The following is a 21,854-nucleotide window of genomic DNA, read 5'->3' on the forward strand; positions in this document are numbered from 1 at the left end:
TGAATAATTATTCACTGTATAAAGTAACTAAGAGAATAATACCAATAAAAACTATATTCTGGATCAACCGTATAAATATATTAAAAATCTTATAGTAAGTTAAACATTAAATGAAAAAGTATGCATAATTATAATTAATATAATAGATGATATAAATGTATACAAATTATTTAAAGTAATGATGACTATAATAAAAGGCCAACAAAATTTTAAAATTTTATTTTTATTATTCAATTATATTAAATTATATTATACGGAATTTGAAGTTTTTCTTCATTATTGTACATTTTTAGCAAAATATTATGACATAAGTGATATTAACTAGTTTATATAATATGTTTTAACTTTTAACATAAAATGTTTTTAATAAGTATCTATTGAAAATAAACGAGTCTAAATCACATTTTTATTATATTATTGAATGTAATATAATGTATAATTTATTATTGTATAATATACAATATGCATTAAATATATTTTAGAATTCACATAATTACTTATTAGGATGAATAGATATCCATACTTAGAAATCTAGTAATGTTATAACCTCGTTAATAACAAAATGAACTATGAATATTTTAAATTTAAATATCATTTATTAGTCGATAGGTAAATAATAATAAAGTAGGAATATGTTATTATAATTTATTTATAGTTATTGTATGTTGCATACGTTTATAACAAAAATATATTATTTTAGTTCAATAAGATCACTTTGAGGAGTTTGTATTATTATAAAGTCAATCATCGATATTCGATATACATTACTATAACTTTATTTCTATTAATGAATAACTACATTTCATTTTAACACTATCCATAGAAATCTATGAACTTAAATATTTAAAAATGTATCTAATGATGTAATACATTGAAACTAATCATTTCACTAACATTTTATTTTAAAATAAATTATCTCTGTTCGCCGATTAATGTTCATGTATATTATGATTCCTTAATGTTATTTTGTGAATAATATAGGAAACCGAAACATTCTAATCAAATTGATTATGTAAAGCATCGCATATTATAATGGATAAGTTATCGTGCAACACAATATACATTCCACCAAACTTCAAATGTATATTTTTTTAGTATGGTAAAAGAATTTCTTACGCTTACAGTCGAATTAGTATAGGAAATATTATATTATTTAAATTAAAATTTATAATATGAAATATATTAATGATTTATAAAACAATGAATACGTATAACTCTAAACAAGATAATTAAATACTAAAATCACGTGAAATTCTCTAACTGGATAATAATATAATACTTTAGTACTCGTACCTCACCTCGATATCAATTCACAGTTCTTGTATTATGTTTATCTGAATTTATTTTTACTGTTATATAATATTGCAGTTTTTAGATTATAAATGATACAATTGGCTGATTGGGTTTTCTATTTTAGAAAAAATGATATTTAACTTATAAATAATAACCATAATAATATATTTAACTAATTTAAAAAAATATAACTATGTGTATATGAATTTGTCAATTGTTTTTTCATACATTGACTGAAGAATGTTTTTTTTCAAATATCCACTCAATATATATTATTTTAAACATATGCATGATATTCTCACAAGTAGAGTTGGGTAATATTAAACTATTTCAATTTTAAATTTTTATAGTATTTTTCTCAGTAAAATTAAATTAAACACGCATAAATTCACATTATTTTCTTTTATATACAATAATTCGGAGACCTTTTTTATCGTTAAAATATGATAATAGATAGAAAATTATATACTTTAAATTTAAAAATGCATTTTTATATCTTTATTGGTCAGGCCACGTTTATATTTGTCAGTTAAATCAATAAAACTAACTATTTGTCGCACTTTTAAAAGTAAGTTCTAATTAAATATATATATAATATATTTTCATATCTTCTTATATCAGTTTAAATAATAATATAATAAATACAACATTCTACATTAATCAATCGAATAGAATAAGTAGAAAAATACGTTTAATATATTTAAAATAGTATATGTCATTATCAAATTTCAGTAATTATTTAGCCATTAATGTATTACTGAAACTTCATAAACATTTTTATATTATTTAGTTATTTTCATAATTATTATAAAATAGATATTGTAAAAAGATACCTATACAGTAAAATTAAAACATGGTTTAAATTTAACTATTAAGACCTTTATATATCATAGTGAATATCTATGTATATATTGTAACCATAAGCTACATTAAGTGGATAATATTGATGAATATTTTTGTTTTGACTAATAATTGATGTCTATATATTGTCGTTAATACGTATTACGATAATAGAATAATAGAAACGACGTAGATCGATACATTTCGACAGGATATTTTTTAGAACATGAATCACGACAGTGACTTGTTTTTAGTATTTTGTTAAAAAGTGTGAAAACACATTTTAGCCTTGATAAAAATGTCACAGTTACCAAAAGATGTGAACAATATTGTTTTCACATATTATTATTATTATTATTATTATATAAATAACTACCACATTAACACTAACTGCAATATTCAGGAAGTTTTTTGAGTAGTATATAAGCACAGGACACTAGTATTTTTTAATCATTCACCAAATTTCAGTGTTTGAACTGATTTATTATATTTTATTCTACGCACCTTTTGAACACAACCGCTGTTACTATGAATTGTATTCAGGTAAGTGTATATTTTTAATATAAAAATTACTATACTTTAATTCGGTAAAAATACAAAACAAAAAAAAATTTCTATTCTTTATTATTTTACGCAGCTCAGTGATTAAAAATTACAATAATATTTTTTTTTTTTTTTTTGAACGCGAGTCACAAAATTAATTCAAACTAGATACAAATCGATTTAAATATAACTTTTAAAGTATAGAAAAACCCACGTGTATATAATATAGGTATAGTGATGACTGCAGATGGCATCATATTATACTCGAATCATTATTATTATTTTGTAATATTTTCACCACGTTTGTAATCGTTACTCAACTCGAGTGCACGACATTTGGCTTGATTTTTCGTAACGATTGCACAGTACTCGTTGATCATATCGTTGTTATTTTTATCACCATCACAATATAATGTTTAATCGTTTACTATATTATTATGTATATTATACTTGTGCAGATCTGTTTGTTTTTCGCGTTGACCGCGAGCAGTTCGCTGCTGCAGATTTCGGCCGTCCCGGGATCGAACTACGGAAATGGCCTGACCGTTTACACGAACGGCCAACCGTCGTCCTCGTCTTCGTTCAAATCGAATTCGGGTCCCGGACAACCGATCGCGACCCGTTCGGAAACCGACAGGGTGCTCTACATCTAGCACAACGTCAGACCGGCGTACGACAGGTACCAAAGAGGAGCCCAAGATGCCGACTGCGTCGCCGCGGACAGTGGCTGGTCGTGTTACCAGTCGCCCAACAAACGCGGTGCAGCCCCGCAACAGTACACGGATCAAGCCCCCCGTCAACCGCTTCAGCGCGAAAATAACAATTTTTACGCAGCACCCACAGCACCTAAATACTTTCCTACCTACAACCCCATTCAAGTACCTATGGTCGACGCTACGTCTGCGGGCGAACGTCAACGCCATTCAGAGACTCAGACCGGAAAAGGGTCGCGTCGTTATTAGATTATAATAACGCGATCGATTGACTTTTGCATTTTTATCATATATTTATATTTAGTTTTCACAGACGGTACGCGGTGAATTATATAAAAATCAAAATTGTTTAATACTCTATATAGAACTGTGTTTTAAAAAATATATATGCAGTATGCTTATTAATATGAATCTGCAGTATATTATATTATTATTCATTCTGTAAAAACGGTATTTTTATCGTAAAACCAAACTCGACCGCATTATTGACCGATCATAATTTTGTGCAGGTTTCGAAAATTAATACAACCGTAATAGACGCAGTATTTTAGGACTGTACACACGAGTATCCAACATATTATATTGTTATTATGCTTCGTAGTGATTAAGTATCTACTTACAAATAACTGTGACGATACAACGAATTAGCTAATTACTAACAGCAGTTATATTTATTTTTAATTGCATAAATATAATAAATAATATTACAATTAGGTACCAATATACTTTGGTAAACAAAGTGTATTATAAAAATTATATTAAAATACACTTAATGGGTCTAATAATAGACGGTTATCGTTCTATTTTTATATTATTTGATACTGTCCCACACTATTTAAAATATAAAATACTTATTTCACATAATAAATTACCAAAATCTCGAAAAAATAAATAAATACATAAATATTAGACTTTGTAAATAGTTTAAGTATTTTAATAATTTAATAACTGTTAAAAATAAAAATTATAGATTTAGATTATCAGTGATGTTCTCAACTATTTTGCTCGTGGTGACGCTTTAACTTAAATCCAAAGAAAAATAAGTTATTGTCAACAAATATTATCTGGTGACACTCTATGAAATTCAAAATCATTTTATTTTATGATTGTATATTTTCTATCATAGATAATGAAAAATTATTGTAATTAAGTTATCCTCTTATTGAACGTCGCTATTATGAATTTATGATATCGCTACATTTTATGAAAATATTTAGTTTTAAATTCTAAGCGGAGTGGTAAATATACTGGTTTACAATAGTGTCTTAGTTGTCGTTAATGAGTAGTCAATTCAAATGCTTAAATTGGTTTCTCTTTTTTTTTCGATTTAGGTATGATATATTTATTTTTTTTGTGGGAAAACAATAGTTAGAAAATTTAATACAAGGTTTTTTCATAAATTACCTCACTTTAAAAATATCGAAAATATACACAATTTTCTTATAATATACGTGTTTAAAGACCAAATTTTATCATCATTCGTCATAATTACTAAAATAATACTATTATAAAAAAATATTTTTATATACAAATGCAATAGGGTTTTTAATATTAATAAATGTTATAAGTACTTCTTACAAAAATATAAAAATATAAAATATAATTTTAAGCTATTTTTACCAACAATCTAATAAATTATAAAGTAAAAAAACAAAATACTATTTTCATTTTAAATCATTAAAATAATAATAATAATAATAAAAAATGAAAATAAAAATAAATAAATTATTAATTAGATATTATTATTTATTTATAAATAATTAAATTTAATAATCATTAAATTATGTATTTTATGCTCTTTGTTTTCTCTTAGCACATAATATATACTCATTATGTCCATAATATAATATAGATTGTATATTTTTCTTCTAAAAATAAAAGAAAAAAAAAATCATTAAAAATATAAACTGACAGACCGTCCTCTTTTCATATTTTTAATGTTATATTTTGTACTGCCATAGTATGATTTTTAACTCTCTAACAAAAATGAAATAAACAGTAATTTTTTAAAGACAATTTAACAGTGAACATAAATTCTCTTACTTATTTGAACTTTACAAATAATAGTCCATTTACCAATTATATCATCAATGTAGTTTCTTTCAGCGACGCTTAATATATTAAGACTTTGTACTTAAAGATTATATAATAAGATTTTATACTTCTTCAATAATACACATACAAAACTGTTTTAAAATAAATATTTTATGAATACAGATATATTTTTATCTAAAAATTTATATTTTATATTAAAATAGTGTTTTGTATTCTATAATAATGACTAAACTTTTTGTTTGAAAAAGATATATCATAGATATTATTTATATTAAACTATTAAAACTTATTAGTCAAGTTGATTTTGGTCTAACATCTAATATCCTAATGCCTATGGTATCCATCGATTCCATCGTAATATATTTGGAGTTTTTAGTTAATATTAATAATTTTATATTATAGTATTGTCTATAAAAAAAAAAAAAAAAATAGTAACATATAAATATATTCGTAGGACGTAGGACAATATTTATTTATAGCAACGATTGTAATAAACAAAAAATATTTGTGTATAGTTAAATTTTAGATTCTGAGCGGAACAAGGAATGTATTGTTTTTACAATGATGTTTATTTCTTTTTTATTCTGTAAACACTTTTTCTACTCCTAAACTTGCTCAAAAGTATAAGTGTAGCATATTTTCTGAAAGGTAATGTTTTTGAGCTGGTACTTTAGAGAGGTCATTTTTGGATTTTCGAAACGGTACTCGAAATAAAAGCGATTAAAGTAGAAAAACGTATGATATCACGATTTTGTAATATTAAATAATTACGGACGACTAATTACGGCTTTGTAACGAACGAATAGAAACGAACAAATTTAAATAAAAAAGATCCCCTAGTCCGCTCAGAATCGTTTTTTTATCGAATGTAATCATTGCATTCAAATCGAATACCTACAGTAAAATTACACTATCCTGTCCGAAGACCGAAGGGACAATGGACAAACATCCACCACCGAAATGCGCTAACCTACTTTGTTTATTTTGATCATCGAAATATTATCCAAGATAATATTTCTTAGATAAATTTAAATTTCTTATGTACTATAGGCAAGATTGCGTGAATACTCATTGTATTTGTATCATCCTTGATAACTTGAAATCACTTTTTATATTATTATTAATTATATGAAGTTTATACGTATTATATAAACGTGTATATGTTTATTGTATATTTGTATATTATACGGTTCAATACAACGGCGACGACGTGTTGGCGGAAAGGCTTTAAAAAAAATCTAATAATTTACACGCATCATAAATGCTCGTCACGTTTTAATTTTGACATGGCCATTAATCATGGGATATCATATCTCGGATATATATATTATCTACCTATATAATATATAACTTTAGTAAAATACAATTTACTCTTTTGTAAACGTTAAGGGTTTTGAAAAAGAGTACACCACTTGGTAAGTACGCCGCTGTTATTATCATAAAACATAATATTATAATACACTTTATGGGTTTACGCAAATGAAAATTATTTTGTCTGTATAGCATACATCGGAATGTGCTAAAGCCTAAGACGTTAAATAATAAAATCTTATATTAGTAAAAAATATACATTTTTTCACTACTTATTTTTGTATAATATATCATAACTATGCAACCTAAATGTTTGTTGATAGAATGATAGCTCAAAAGCTTAAAAAAAATGATTGTAAATTCATTTCAAACCACATTTTATTAAAATGTTAGTAAAATATTATAATTCATAATTTATTTTTGAATGTATACCTATGACATTTCGCACGCCTTTGCTTCCAAATACTTTGTTTTCATTAACACAACGTTGGTTATTATTAATTTAATCGCGCGAGGTTTTTACGAATAGTTCAATAGGTTGGTTATCAATCGCATATGATTAGAATGCTCCTAAATTCAATGTGATATTATTGATATAATGATATTCATTGTTGGTAGAGCAGTTTTTAATATTATTACGCAGAACTTTAGAAACCACATAATATAGGTTAAATATATAACGCAACTACAATTATATCGACATAAATAATATTTATATAGGTAGGATTAAGCAATAAGCTATAATTTTAGGGACAGCGAACTTGCAATAACAAACGAAAAGTACGTATAGCTTATGTATAAAAAACGATTGTGAATGATAAATAAAAAGACGTTTTGCGTCATTTTATTGGTAATCGTATAATATGTTCTGTAGCATAGTCACTTCTCACAGACATTTAGGCCTTATTCAAATAATATTATTATCATATTGCGTGGTCGTTATTCCTTGAATAAAAACAAAAATGCTATCTGTCTAATCTTGCATATTGTGAAGAATACTTGGGGATGTAACATAAGCCCGTTAATATTTACGATGCAGTGCGTGTGCAAGTTGACTTTCTGAATACGCTTTTCGTATGACCTCTAATCCACGGAAGCGGAAAACTATACGAATTACGAGCTATACGCGCCACGTGTGTTACATACTTATACAGAGTTACATAATTTATTATAATAATGTAGTGTCGTATATACAGTTTGGTCGGCACCAAAAATCGCGAAAAAATGCTTATCTTACAATACCGACCTGTCTTGAGTGTATCAGCTTGTAATTTGACGATTTGCGCGCATAATTTAAATAAATAAAAAATAATATAACAAGAAAAATATTATGCATACTGGTATTTATCGCACACAAACGTTACAGCCGTGAACACTGTACGCAGATTAAATCATTATTTATAAAATGTATGAGTTTTATAATATTAATATAATATGAGAAAATTAAAAAGATAGCACAATGAATATTACAATTATTTAAACGAAATAGTTTGAAACCCGTCCAATTTTCTCTTAGTCTTCAAATTACATCAAAAAAGAATTAAAAAAAAAAAAAAAAAAAAAATTAAAAATTATGATCAAAATCAGAATCTACAACTCAAACTAGCTGATGACTGCAGGTTCATTTCTATTTTTACAACTTTCATAGTTGACATGAAAGTATGATAATATGTATCATCATAAATATTGTTATTTTAGATAACTGAATGACGATAATTTGACTTATTTTAGTATAGGTACACTCAATAATGACTATTTTCTACACATACCGTGAAAATATGCTCACAAACATTTAAAAAGTTGTCCATCCATTATTAGGTTATTCTTGTATCATGGTAAAGCACTGTATTTTTAGTCAACTATCTGAGACAGATATTAAATAAAATTCTTATAACTAAAATTATTTTTCATTTATGAAAGTTGTAATTCTATTTTAGTTTGACTGCAATTTTGTTTACATAATTACATTATTTCATTTATCAAAAACATGAGAACTTTTTTTGTCATACGCCGAAAGTCAAGAATGTTTCTATGTCAATTATGCATTAGTTAACGATTATGGTGATTTCAACGGTTACGACTTTGTTTACCAAACAAAATATAATTCAAAATATATTGCAATGTATTTGTTACCTACTCTATATTATATACATTGCATATTACAAACGACATACTGTATTTTTATCTACTTGCGTAAAATATTTAAATGTTTTATACATATAATTTATTAATATATGAATTATTAGAGATTAGTAATGATTCTTGTACCGACTACAAAAAGTAATATAAATGTAATAATATGCTTTTATTTCACCTATCAGTTGATCTTTTCTAGAATCAATGTATATTCATATTGGTTAAGTATTATTCACATACCCTATTTATCTTTGATAAATTTTATCAGATATTTAATAATACTTACTAGTAATCATGAATATATTAAACAATGGAGTATCTCTAATTTAATAATATAATTTTATTATATGTGATTTCATAAATCATAATAAAAAATGTTTTCTTTATTATTTTAAATACCGGAATATTGTATGGACAGTGTAGAAACATTTTTACTAATCTAAAAAGTAATCACATCAAAGAAATCACACAAGTAAACACACACACACACACACACACACACACACACACACACACACACACACACACACACACACACACACACACACACACACACACACACATATTCTAAATAAAAACACATTTATTATTGTAAAACTTCTTATAATGTAAAAGCGTATACAAGCCTAATGTCATATTAAAACAATGTTTAAATACAATACGCTTCTGGTCATGACACAACCGACTCGAATGTTGCTACAATTTTGTATCGTATCCGTAATTCTAATCGATTTCATATGAATTACAAGGTCTATGTGTTTACCAAATCCCCACATAAAAACAATCGGAATGCTCATCACAATATGTCAGTATATAAGCGCCGGTATTCATCTTTCATATCACACTCAATGTTTGGTCTCCTTACAGGTAAACGTAAGCACCAATGTATTAAATAGTAATACTCCAGTACTTCGATAGTGTATGTTGTAATTTGTATCTTTTCCATTTTAACTCGAAAACAGACAACAACGATAGCCATTATGAATTGTGTTCAGGTAAGTGGATATTAATTAAGTACAGGGCCTAACGATTTCATTACACCCCTTACACTCGGTATAGGAAAAAATAAAAACGTTTTCTCGGTCAGCCATCTTAGTTAATAATAATTATTATCATAATATAATATGTATTTGTGTATTGCTTATGTAGATCTGTTTGGTGTTAGCCACGAGTTGCTTGACGTTGATTTCTGCCAACGCGGGAGGATCATACAACTACGCATATGGAGTGAACGATCCGATCAGCGGGGACCTTAAAGATCACCGTGAGACCAAAGTGTGCGATGAACAGGTATCCGACGAGAGCGTATTGCGCACAGTTCAAATCAGCCGCGAACCAATCATCTCGACGGTGTCTTCGGAACCGATCATAAACACTGAATTTGTGTCTGCGACTCCGTCGTCGATCTTACGCACCGCCGACTTCGAATCTTCCCGAATTTTGGTTGCGGCTCCGATTTTGGAAACAAAAGCCAAGCCCGAACCACTGTTGTACGCTCCTCGTCCCGTGGAATACGCTCCTCTTGCCAAGTACGCCGCCCCGATCGCCGTCACCGCCGCTCCAATGTTGGAGACGAAGATCGCGGCCGAACCACTGTTGTACGCTCCTCTTCCCAAGTTAGCACCTCTACCAAAGTATACGCCACGAACCGAGTATTACACTGCACCTCTAGTTGCACCTAAAATACTTCAGACTCCGATTGTACAGTACCAAGCCGCTCCGGTCAAAATTATCAAGTCCATGAAACTCCCGTCGTACAGCCGCCAGTCCACATCGTTCTCACACAGATCGTACGTCAATCACCCACCGACTCCCGTTAAAATCGCCACCATCGCACCTCAGTACTACACGGCCGCCGCTCCTATAGCACCAGAATATTACGCGCCTGCCCCGAAGGCACAAGAATATTACGCACCCGCACCAAAGGCACAAGAATATTACGCACCCGCACCAAAGGCACAAGAATATTTAGCACCCGCACCAAAGGCACAAGAATACTACGCGCCCGCACCAAAGGCACAAGAATTTTACGCACCCGCACCAAAAGCACAAGAATACTACGCACCCGCACCAAAGGCACAAGAATATTTAGCACCCGCACCAAAGGCACAAGAATATTACGCACCCGCCTTGACTGCACCGGAATACTATCTGGCCGCCCCGAAAGCACCGGAATACAATTCGGTGACCGTCGCCGCCACCCAAGCACAGATTGTCCAACCGCTGCAACAGGCCACCCGAGCCCTGTACGTGGCACCAGCGCAGTACGCGTACCGCAGTTCATCGGCTCCAGCTACTTCGTACCAGTACGCCAACCACTGGAACAACTATGAACAATCCGCCGGCGCTCTTCAATCCCGCTACTACGTGGCCACTCCACAACAATATTCGGCCCCACAGCCTCAATACGAATCCGCACCACTAACACATAACTCGGGCCAATACGTCGCCGCCCAAGAACAACCATGTGAAAAATAAACGTTGTCTCTTCGACGTTCAGTAATATAATCTTACGAATTTTCACTTGTGTTTTTATGTCGATTATATTTTAATGTTTATACTACTAAATAGCTGTTTTTTTTTTTAAATTTTCTCTTTCGTCAGTCGTAGAAAAAATAGTATCAAAGTCTTAATAATATGCTAGGTATATATATCGCTCTAAAGAGGTTAGGTTAAGTTTGGGCTAATTTATGCGAGACTCAGTGTCGATTGGGTGTTTGTATAATGAGATATTTTTTGTTTTTGTTTTTAATTTAATATTGAAATAATATTATTTATAATAATGTTAATAGTAAATATTATATTTTCTGAATTTATATAGACTTTTGTTTGATAGATTTATTTGATAATAATTAGATAGAAATCAACACTTTTCTACATGATTGCATATTTTTATAAAAAATACACCATCTATTGTAAAATTATATTATACGAGTTTTTACATTATATTGGTAAATAATAAAAGTATTCAGTTGGTCTTTTTCAAGGGCACGCGTTCGGTAATGACGATATATATTGTGTTTATTATTTATATACTGAACATCGAAAATATTGAATAGTCATAAACATATTATTATCAGTTTTACGTGTACAATAGTATTAGCTCTTCTACCACTATAATGAAACCGTTGGGTATACGCATAAAACGTTTCTGTGAGTAACGTGCGGCACGTAAATAATATTATCGCCCATATGCACAATACACTTGACAGAAAAGGACCATTGGAAACAATTATTAGTGCCTATACCTATGTACATGTTTATTTTACCATCAAACAGAGTTACTGTGGCTCATGTAAAATAATATAATGGATGCGTTTATGTTTATATAGACATTATACAGTATTCGTCATGTATATAGAAACTATATGTTTCCTGAAATAGTTAGAATGATCAATGATTCGAATTTCAAATACAGTACGAAATTATATATTATCACGTCCAAGTATATTTGTTTATTGCTATTGTGATAGGCGATAGTGTTTCTGTACTTACTATACATTTCTGTGGACAGTATAATACCTATCGTCTTCGTATATTGACATGTTAAATGTTTTGATTTTAACTGGTATATGGTTTGGTCGATATACTCGTTTGTTCAGGACAGCTGTGTCAAAATACAATATAATATATTACTTAAAACAATAATTACAGAAAAAGATAATATTTTCGTTTACATTATAGTAATATGATGTAGATAATAGATATATTGTTTTTTAAATTAAAAATTTGTTTTCCGTAATCAAATAATACATATATTATATGTCCAAGTATGAACAAAAGATATAGTGCTATCAGGGCATCAGACTATCAGTGGAGGGTTAGATTAGGTTAAGTATAATTGCAAATAATTATATTCTCATTTTACCCTAAGACATAGACTTTATATTTTTTTGATAAAAATGATAATTAAAAGCTATAACGAATAAATAAACTTGTATAAATTAAAATTATTAATTTAACATAAATAATAATACCTTATATTATTACATCTATTTTATTATATATGTATAAATATACTTGTAGTATAGGATTTTTGTTGATTTATAATTTTAAAATTTAACAAATTCCATTTTAGATAGTTGGTGTATATTCTACTTATACTAAGTGTTAAATTATAATATTGTTAATTATTTTAGTACACCTCAGCTATTTAGAGAACTCTGTCTGAGAACTCTGTCATGTATGATTTTATGTTAACAAATATATTTTATTAATACTATTTACAGGGCCACTAATAATATTTAAAAGTTCGATTTTGTTTAACCTTTAGCTTAACTAATTTGGCAATTTTTTAAAGAAATAATTGAATAGTTGTTGGTCCGTTTTTAACAAAATATTTAGTTATTATTGAGAATAGTTGAAAATTGCACAATCACTATGTGTTAACGTGAGGTAATTGAAAAACAAAATTGAATTATTTTAAGCTGAGTTAAATCAATATTTGTTTGAGTATTATATATTTAACATCATAATTTATAGCAACCTACTCTGTGGAAATTAACAATATTGGACATTAGCACTGGTTGGTTATATGTATGTTTCATTTAATCTGCAACGTTATCAGTACCATTCGGATTGAATGTTTAGTATTAATATTAGAATTAGATTTATGGCCCGCCTTTCCACCATACGGTTTCCGCTATTAGGTTAAGTGAGCTATTGGCCATTGATGAATGGTGAACCTAGAAAAATGGCCACGGACCGCTACCGAGAACTGTCGTTGTCCCCGTCGTTGACGATCAGATCATTGACATTACGAGACCGTGACATTTATAAAACCGCCACCATCAACCACAACAACTTGATGGCACGACGAGTTAACAAAACGTTTTTGATATTTACCGCTGACTCATAGTTTTCAAACTGTACACCGATTTCATTTATAGACTATTATACTGCTATGGGATTTGTAGAGTGATGTAATGGTAACATATGAGCATCGATTAAAACTAAATCAAATAAATATTATATGAGGTAGGTAGTTGTATTGTAACATAATAATATAATATAATTATTTTTGTACAATACTATCTCAAAATATATAATAATATTTAAAATGTATAATATTTATACCAATATATACACCGGCATACGTTTTCTAGTAGTCAACAACAAGATTATAATAATACATAAGAGTCGGTTTAAAATAACTTATAATCCTTGTGTTTGATTCGTCGACGATTATTATTTAGTAACTCAATGGCTCTACAAACAAAAAAGTTTGACAACTACTGGCATAGATATTTCAATACATAATAATGATATTATTACGTTTGGTCGTCGTTATTGATTCTCGTAGGTAAATCACTACTCCTAAATCAGTACTACCAAACCTAACAAAACTATGATCCATATAATTTAAGTTATAATATTAGTCGTACACTGTGTGACTTAAATTTTTTAAGAAATGTAACTATATATTATCATAATTTAATATTAATTATGTTTTTTCATGTCACACCTTCAATATTATAATCAACGTAAAATAATTCTACGTTAAATCATCTCATCCTTAAATTTACTTAGGTATATCATTATTTAGTTATTTATTTATTTACATAAACAACTTATAGGTTAATTTAGGAAATCACTTAGATGACGACTATATTGCTATAATGATATGGATTTATGCAGGATTCCAGTAGTGTTATACAAGCACTTACCTGACAAAACTTTACTAGAAACTTCGGTTTGACAGATTTACATTTTGAAAATAAATCTTATTTTATAAAAAAAAATTACATCTTAAATTAAAAAAATACTTTTGTATAATAACCACACCATAGTTAAGAATTAAAATTATAAAAACAAAAATAATAAATATTACTACCTACATGCCATGAATACCTATGCCATCTATATATAAGTTACATTCAATACATTAATTTTGCTTATTTCAAACATTTTCCTAACAGATTGTAATCATATTTATAATAAACAGAATATTTTATATTATATCCATTGATTTTTATATGAAATATTTGGTATTTTAAACGTTTACATAATCGTAATAATTGCGATATAATATAATAATATATTTAATTATTTAAATTCATAAATAACTTTCTGCGTATCTTATGATCTTGATAAAATAAAAATAAAATGAATAATTTTTAAACATTTAAAATACAAATTTAAAAATATGAGGTGAAATCGTACAGCGGATGGATACCTATATTGCATCATGTATGGTTTTATAATAAATAATAATCAGTGATTAGTATGTAAATAACTTACTGATTATTTCTACTGTAGATGTCAATATACATGAATATAATCTATTATAAACCATTTATATGTTATATTATTCGCATTTATTCGTTTACAAAGAGTAAAACTTAATTTATAACATTTACATATAAATAGATTATACGTAGATATAGCAATGAATTTAAATTCCTATAGTTTCTTTGTAATAAATTGTCAATAGTTACACAGTTACTACTGCAGAATTCGTCCTCCATGGTTATTTCTATACATTATAGTACTTTATTTAAATTACAAATCATGTATCTACTATTTGTTTTTTATATTCACGAATAGCAAAAAGTATGTATGAATAAACTTAATCAATTATAAAAAAAAATTTTTTTTTAATATATTATATATTCAAACAAATAATATAGTATAAACTATGTTTAGTAAAACAATAAGTACATAATATTTAACGAAAACACAACAGCAAATATATTTTTTTATTGTTACATATTTAAGTATACATATTACATTTAAAACTTAAATTTTAAAGAAAGCATCTAAAGGGTTAGAATAATTAAATTTTATCTAAAATATAAAATTTCTATGATACGATATTTCATTATTTGTTAGACAAAAAATATTGACGAGCGAAATTATTTCTAAAATCACTTAAGTAACAATATATTTTATAATACAAATATATTTTGGTATAATTTAATAAAATTTATATACATATAATATGTACCACATTTTTGTTTAGCTAACGTTACATACAAAATATAATATAATATAGTATCAATAATACGCTACAGTGTTTTGTATTCAGAGAGAGAGACGAAGACAAGCTATTAGTTTTCTAACGATCACGCACATACATCCATTACATACAGGCTACAGACCGCACGTGCATTATTAAATTATTATTAGCATTTTCCCTTTTATCGGGGTAACTCGAATATCATTGTCTTGCACGCGAATAAATGGTACGTGTTTCCGATTATATAGTATTTCAATTTTTACCACGTATTCAACCAAATAAATTGCATAGATGCATGTTATAAATGGCAGCGTGAATAGCTATTTTATGAAGAGTTCGGTTCATTTCAAAACAGGGGTGAGTAGTGAGTATCTTAATGATCCCAGGATCGTTTATAGGTATATATGCTTTTATAAATTTGGATTTAGTAGTTAGTTTTCCACACAATACTGGAACAATTGGTAGTTGGATATTTATTTTAAATAATTGCTTTATAGAAAAAGAAGTTCACGCCAACACTGCATATATTTGGTTTCTATATAGGATATAGTATAATAATATAGTTCATTCTTAGTAAATCAACAAACAGAAAACGAATAAAAAAAATTTATCTATATATATAGACAAGTACATTATCGCAGACTATTGATAGAATTGAATAGGATTTTTTATATTTTTATAATTAATATCTAATGCTTTTGTAATATGCAAAGTATAATTATTTCATTACACTCATTAATATCTTTAATATTGTAAGACAATCTCACTCGTAAAATTCAGACGATGTAGAATAAAAAACAAAAAACAAAATACGCGTAAATGGTATTTTTTCTAAGAATCTTAATAGACAATAGATATAAAAATAAGATATTATAGTTTTTAGTTTGCTTAGTACAAAATATGAATGTATTTATGAATAATATAACATCTATGTAATAAATTCTTTAAAACTTAAATGGTAAGCGAAACATTTTTGTGTAAACAAAAAAAAATAGCGTCGGTCTCAACACTCAATTACACTGAATATTATAGCTCATTGGTAGCTATTAATAGAGTTGGTAATAAATAGTTAGAAATTTAAATTCAAGCAGAATTGAATGTATATAATTGTCTTATCTAAAATTAAGTTATAAATAACTTAGGTATAGGTATACGATAGGGTACTAAAAGTTCCATAATGTTCCATACATTGATGACTGCCGAATGTCGACTAGATAATTATTCATAGACCTTATACTTATTATAAGGACAGTGTAATAATGAATAGATAATATATTTCTAATAATAAGTAAAATCTTTAATATATACAATCTCATAGTAAATAGTTTAAAATGAGTGTAAGATCCATACACGATACACATACATACTACAGCGGTCGTAGTAAAATTATATTGTCTTGGCGATAACGCACCCTGCTGTGATAGTGATAAAATGTTTCCAAAAACTACATAATATGAGTATACTAAATACTCCATTCAATTAACCTACCATCACTAAAAATTTTAGTTAGATAATTATTAACTCGATGTAATACTTTAAATTTGAGCAATGTTAGAAATCTTATATTTGAACATATAAAAAAAATTATTTTAACCGATAACTTTCAACTTAAATAAGAAATTAAAAATGTTTAAATTTCATTAACCAACATAAGATTAACTAGTTGATAAAACTACGAACTTCTCTAACTTTTAAATAAATAATAATTTATATTTTATGTGTTCATAGATAAAATGTAGGTGTACAAAGTGATCTATAGGTCTATACATTAGGCACGGACACACTATTTAGTTATATATAATTGGATATTATATATTATATACTAATAACCATTGAATTTATTAAACATTCAAGTTGAAGTTTTTTTTCCCGTCAAAATCGTATTTATAGTCATATGTCAAGTTATGAAATATATCAATTTAATTTGGGTACCATGTGTATTAATCGTTTTTTATATTAAATTACAATAATTAATAATGATCAACGGACCACCTTAAATTCGTAGAAAAAACGCATATTATGTAAATTTAACTTAACCGCATATTCCATATCCTAGCCAACATTGGTATACCATTTTAAAGTATATGAATTTTTATATACAGGCCAGATATATTATTACATTTTTTTCTGGTATTATTTATCAGTAAATCTAATTTTAATTTCATACTACAAACAAATTCCCTTTTTTTATATATGTATTATATTTACATCACTATTCCAACACAACGGAAGGATAGCAACTTCTTTGATTATTCCGTTTTGCGATTTCTAACCTATAGTTGTTGTCGGGAAATATTATTTACATACATTCTGAGTTTGACGATGAATATGCAGATATTCCATCTGCCATTTTTCACGTGTAATTCCAAAAAAAAGATTATTTGAACAAAAATGTTTAACATACACAAAACAACTTTTGACTTTGAAGAACACACGCGTTTTCGATCTCGACTAACATCAAATGCTGTAACTTTATAACATGTGATTTAAACGTCGTGACACTTTCATACTCATCGTGACTATGCCAATGTCAAATAAATCAAGAACAGATGTTTGATAAAATAAAATTGTATCTACCTATAACGAGAACTTCTCAACGTGTTTATAAGGGCTGCCAGGTTTCACGTATTGACTATTTCAACTAAAAAAATACGCATTTTTTAAAGCAGTTACCAGCTATATGCTATAGACAATGATATGAATTTTTAACATTTTAGATATCAGATTGATCTAATTTTTTGATTTAAATATTTATACAATTCTGATTTTCGTGTAAAATTTGTATGTATTGTTACACTTACGAACTTTTTTGTAACGATTTGGATTGTTAATAATTTTAAGTATACCTACAATGATTACAGTTGAAATAGTTATATATAAATTATTAATTATTTAGTAAAATAAATTGGCAAATAAATAAAATATTTGTATAAATTTATATAGATATATAATGTTCCGATAAATTCCAGCCTCTCTTATTATAGCAACAACTAATTATTGTCGTTAAAATCAATTTGTTTGCAGTAATAAACAATAAACATGTTTAATTTTTTTTGAGAGAGAGAGATTCGGACCTATACATGTTTTAGTAATAAAGTTCGTTGGAATTGATCCGATTGGCAATAAAACATATATGCTTTATACAACCTTGCAAGTTCAAAAGTGGAGTATAGAGGGCCTGTAAAATGGTTCCTATAATGATTTGGAACTATCGTATTCTGAAAATTAGTACGATTAGAGTGGAACAATTAGAGTAGTTAACGGTACTGCTCGAATAATTAATGACGAAAATAAAACTGGATTTTAGATTCGTTTTTACCGATAACTATTAATATAAGTCAACGACAGAGGTCATGAAACAAATTCACCACATTCGTACAAAACACTAGATTTCTACGGTCAACTAAACGCCCCTAGTACAGCCATCTTTTCAAAGTTACATTTACTAAAAATTGGAAAGTACTTTTTAATATAAAATCGATGTTGAACAATTGTCGGTGTTACCGTTGTCGTAGATTTGAAATAAAAATAATTTACACAAATAATGGGTCAAATTTTATATTTTCTTTTTCTTTTTTTCCAAGAATCTGTACTGAATCTGTATTGGAAAGGTATTAGGTTATAATAGATATTATTATAAAAATATTTTTGTTACACAGTTTTTTTTTATTGGTATACGCAATAAAGTTTTTCTTATAAAGTTGATTTATAATTGTTTGTCAATATCTTAGAGAGCTCACATTATAATTTCAATGTTATTATTTTGTTATTTAAATAGGTAGTAGAAACACTAAAAAACTACAAACAATATAATAATACATAGTATGACAATTTTCAAATTTTATGTGTGCATAGAAAAAGAACAGTATGTTTTTGTTATGTTTAATGTAGGTTATCGAATATGTACATAGGTATATACTTGGCTCCGTGTTTTTAGGCAACCCAATATTATTTTGTAGTAAATTTAACATTGTAACTTAATTTAAAAAAAAAAAAATGAAAACAAATCATCAATTGAATAAATTACGATTACAAACTTAAAAGAGATACAAAGTTTCCTGTGAATTTAATACGTACCTATACCTACTTGAGTAAAAGTATTGAAATATTTTTTAAGTACCTACTCAAATAAATATTTTATGTACTTCTTCGATTTAGTTTATATATTTATTTATATAACAAAATAATAATATAATACAATTATTGTTATATTGTTTATATGAAATAAAATAATACGATTGAGAATATATCATAACAGGCATGCATAATAATATGTATTTTTGTATGTTACGTATACCTACTCAATATTTAAATTCCAATACCTTGAAAAATAAAACAGATGACTTTATTTATTTACGCCAAATAATATAATATAAAATGCTTAGTAAAATTAATGTGAAACACGATTATGCAAAAATAAAAAGGTTCTGTTGATATTTAAAGCAAGGAATAATTTTAAAACAGTTTTAAGTATCTTTAATTACTAATTTTTAATTATTTAAATACAAATTTTAAATGCTTGAATACTTGAATACTTTTAAAAAGTACATTTGATATAAAACATTATAGGTAGAAACATACATATTTTTATAGAGAAATATAGAAATATAATAAAAAATGAATAGTATGAAACTATTTTTCATCTTTTCTGTTCGTATTTAAAAATGGCAAGTATACGTACCTTATATTGAAATACGTTTGATATAACCCTGTAAATTAGCGTCATGTCAAGATTATTAATTCATTTATAAAATTAATACCTATTAGCTATGGCTAATTGGCTTGTCACAATAGTTTTGGTACTCATAAATCTAATAATTGGTAAATCAGTTTTTTCTCTTAAGATATTATAATTACATTATTAATAATTTAAGATATAGCGTTGCATGTGTATTGTTAGTAATAAATTCAACTCATGGTATAAAATAGAGTTGTGTAGGTATAATTTAGTGCTTGTGAAAGTTTGAGTATTACTTACATTATAATATTAAAATGGATGAGATGTATGAAAAAATTAAAACATTTTATATAAAAAAAAATTAATTTATAAATATTTGTCTAAACACTCTAAACCAAAGTATTATAAAATATAAGTAGTAAAAAAAACAAAACAAAAATCGATTTAGTTGCATTTCCCAAACTAAGTATGTAAATGTAATCGTGAAGTTGGACCTTCGACTTTATATGATTGACTCCGGACTAATGCCAATATTTTGATATAACTCATTTGCAACCACATTTGTAACTTTCTATTACTTTGGGTTCTATCCAAATGGGCAGTTCCATAATGTCTTGAAATGTACAAATTAACCCTAATATATACAATAAACTTTCATTTTATGGATTTTCACTCCAATTATATGATATTATAATATTGTAATATTCCATTAAATAAATCTGATTGACAGCTGATAAGCGTATTGTAATACAATTTAATGCATAATACTATGTATAAAAAAATATAAATTGTCGTAAAGTAGGTATTTGAACACTTAATACTGAATATTTATATTATTACATTATTTTGTTTCTCTCTTTATTTTAAATATATATCTGAACTCTAAAAAATAATATTTGGGTATTGAATATACTTCTAAGTTATCTATCATTTTATCAATTATAAAATTTTAAAAGAACGTTTAAAAAAATTCATAAATAATTAACGTTATAAAATAATTTAAGTATGCATATAATTAATCTTAAATTAAAGACAACAAAAACCACGATTTTAAAATGATGGATATAAATTTTAATTACAATTTTTTTTATTATTAGAACTGCCATGCATATTTGATGATTACGTTGTTTAATCAATTTTACGTTAACTTTTTTGAAAAATAAAGATACATTTTTACTATATTAGTTGACAAAATGTATAAACCGAGAATTTAATCTTGATGTCAAATAATTTTTATTTTAATGTTGCTTAAAATTTAAAAAATAAAAAGTTTTAAATAAATATAAAATTAAAAGTCTATATATAATAGGTATCATTTTTTTTTCAT

General features: G+C 26.8%; 2 protein-coding genes across 3 annotated transcripts in view; both read left to right on the forward strand.

Annotated features, from left to right (window-relative positions):
• LOC114126365 (atrial natriuretic peptide-converting enzyme-like) overlaps positions 1–21,854 on the forward strand; it is a 155,501-nt gene that overhangs the window by 80,145 nt on the left and 53,502 nt on the right. The window lies entirely within an intron of this gene.
• LOC114126366 (uncharacterized) lies at positions 9,312–11,805 on the forward strand. Its single transcript, XM_027990302.2, has 2 exons — positions 9,312–9,886; positions 10,041–11,805. Exons 1-2 carry the CDS (start codon positions 9,872–9,874, stop codon positions 11,367–11,369), a joined length of 1,344 nt encoding a protein of 447 aa, XP_027846103.2. The 5' UTR covers positions 9,312–9,871; the 3' UTR covers positions 11,370–11,805.

Source organism: Aphis gossypii, chromosome 3 (genome assembly GCF_020184175.1).
Source record: "Aphis gossypii isolate Hap1 chromosome 3, ASM2018417v2, whole genome shotgun sequence".
Classification (NCBI taxonomy): domain Eukaryota; kingdom Metazoa; phylum Arthropoda; class Insecta; order Hemiptera; family Aphididae; genus Aphis; species Aphis gossypii.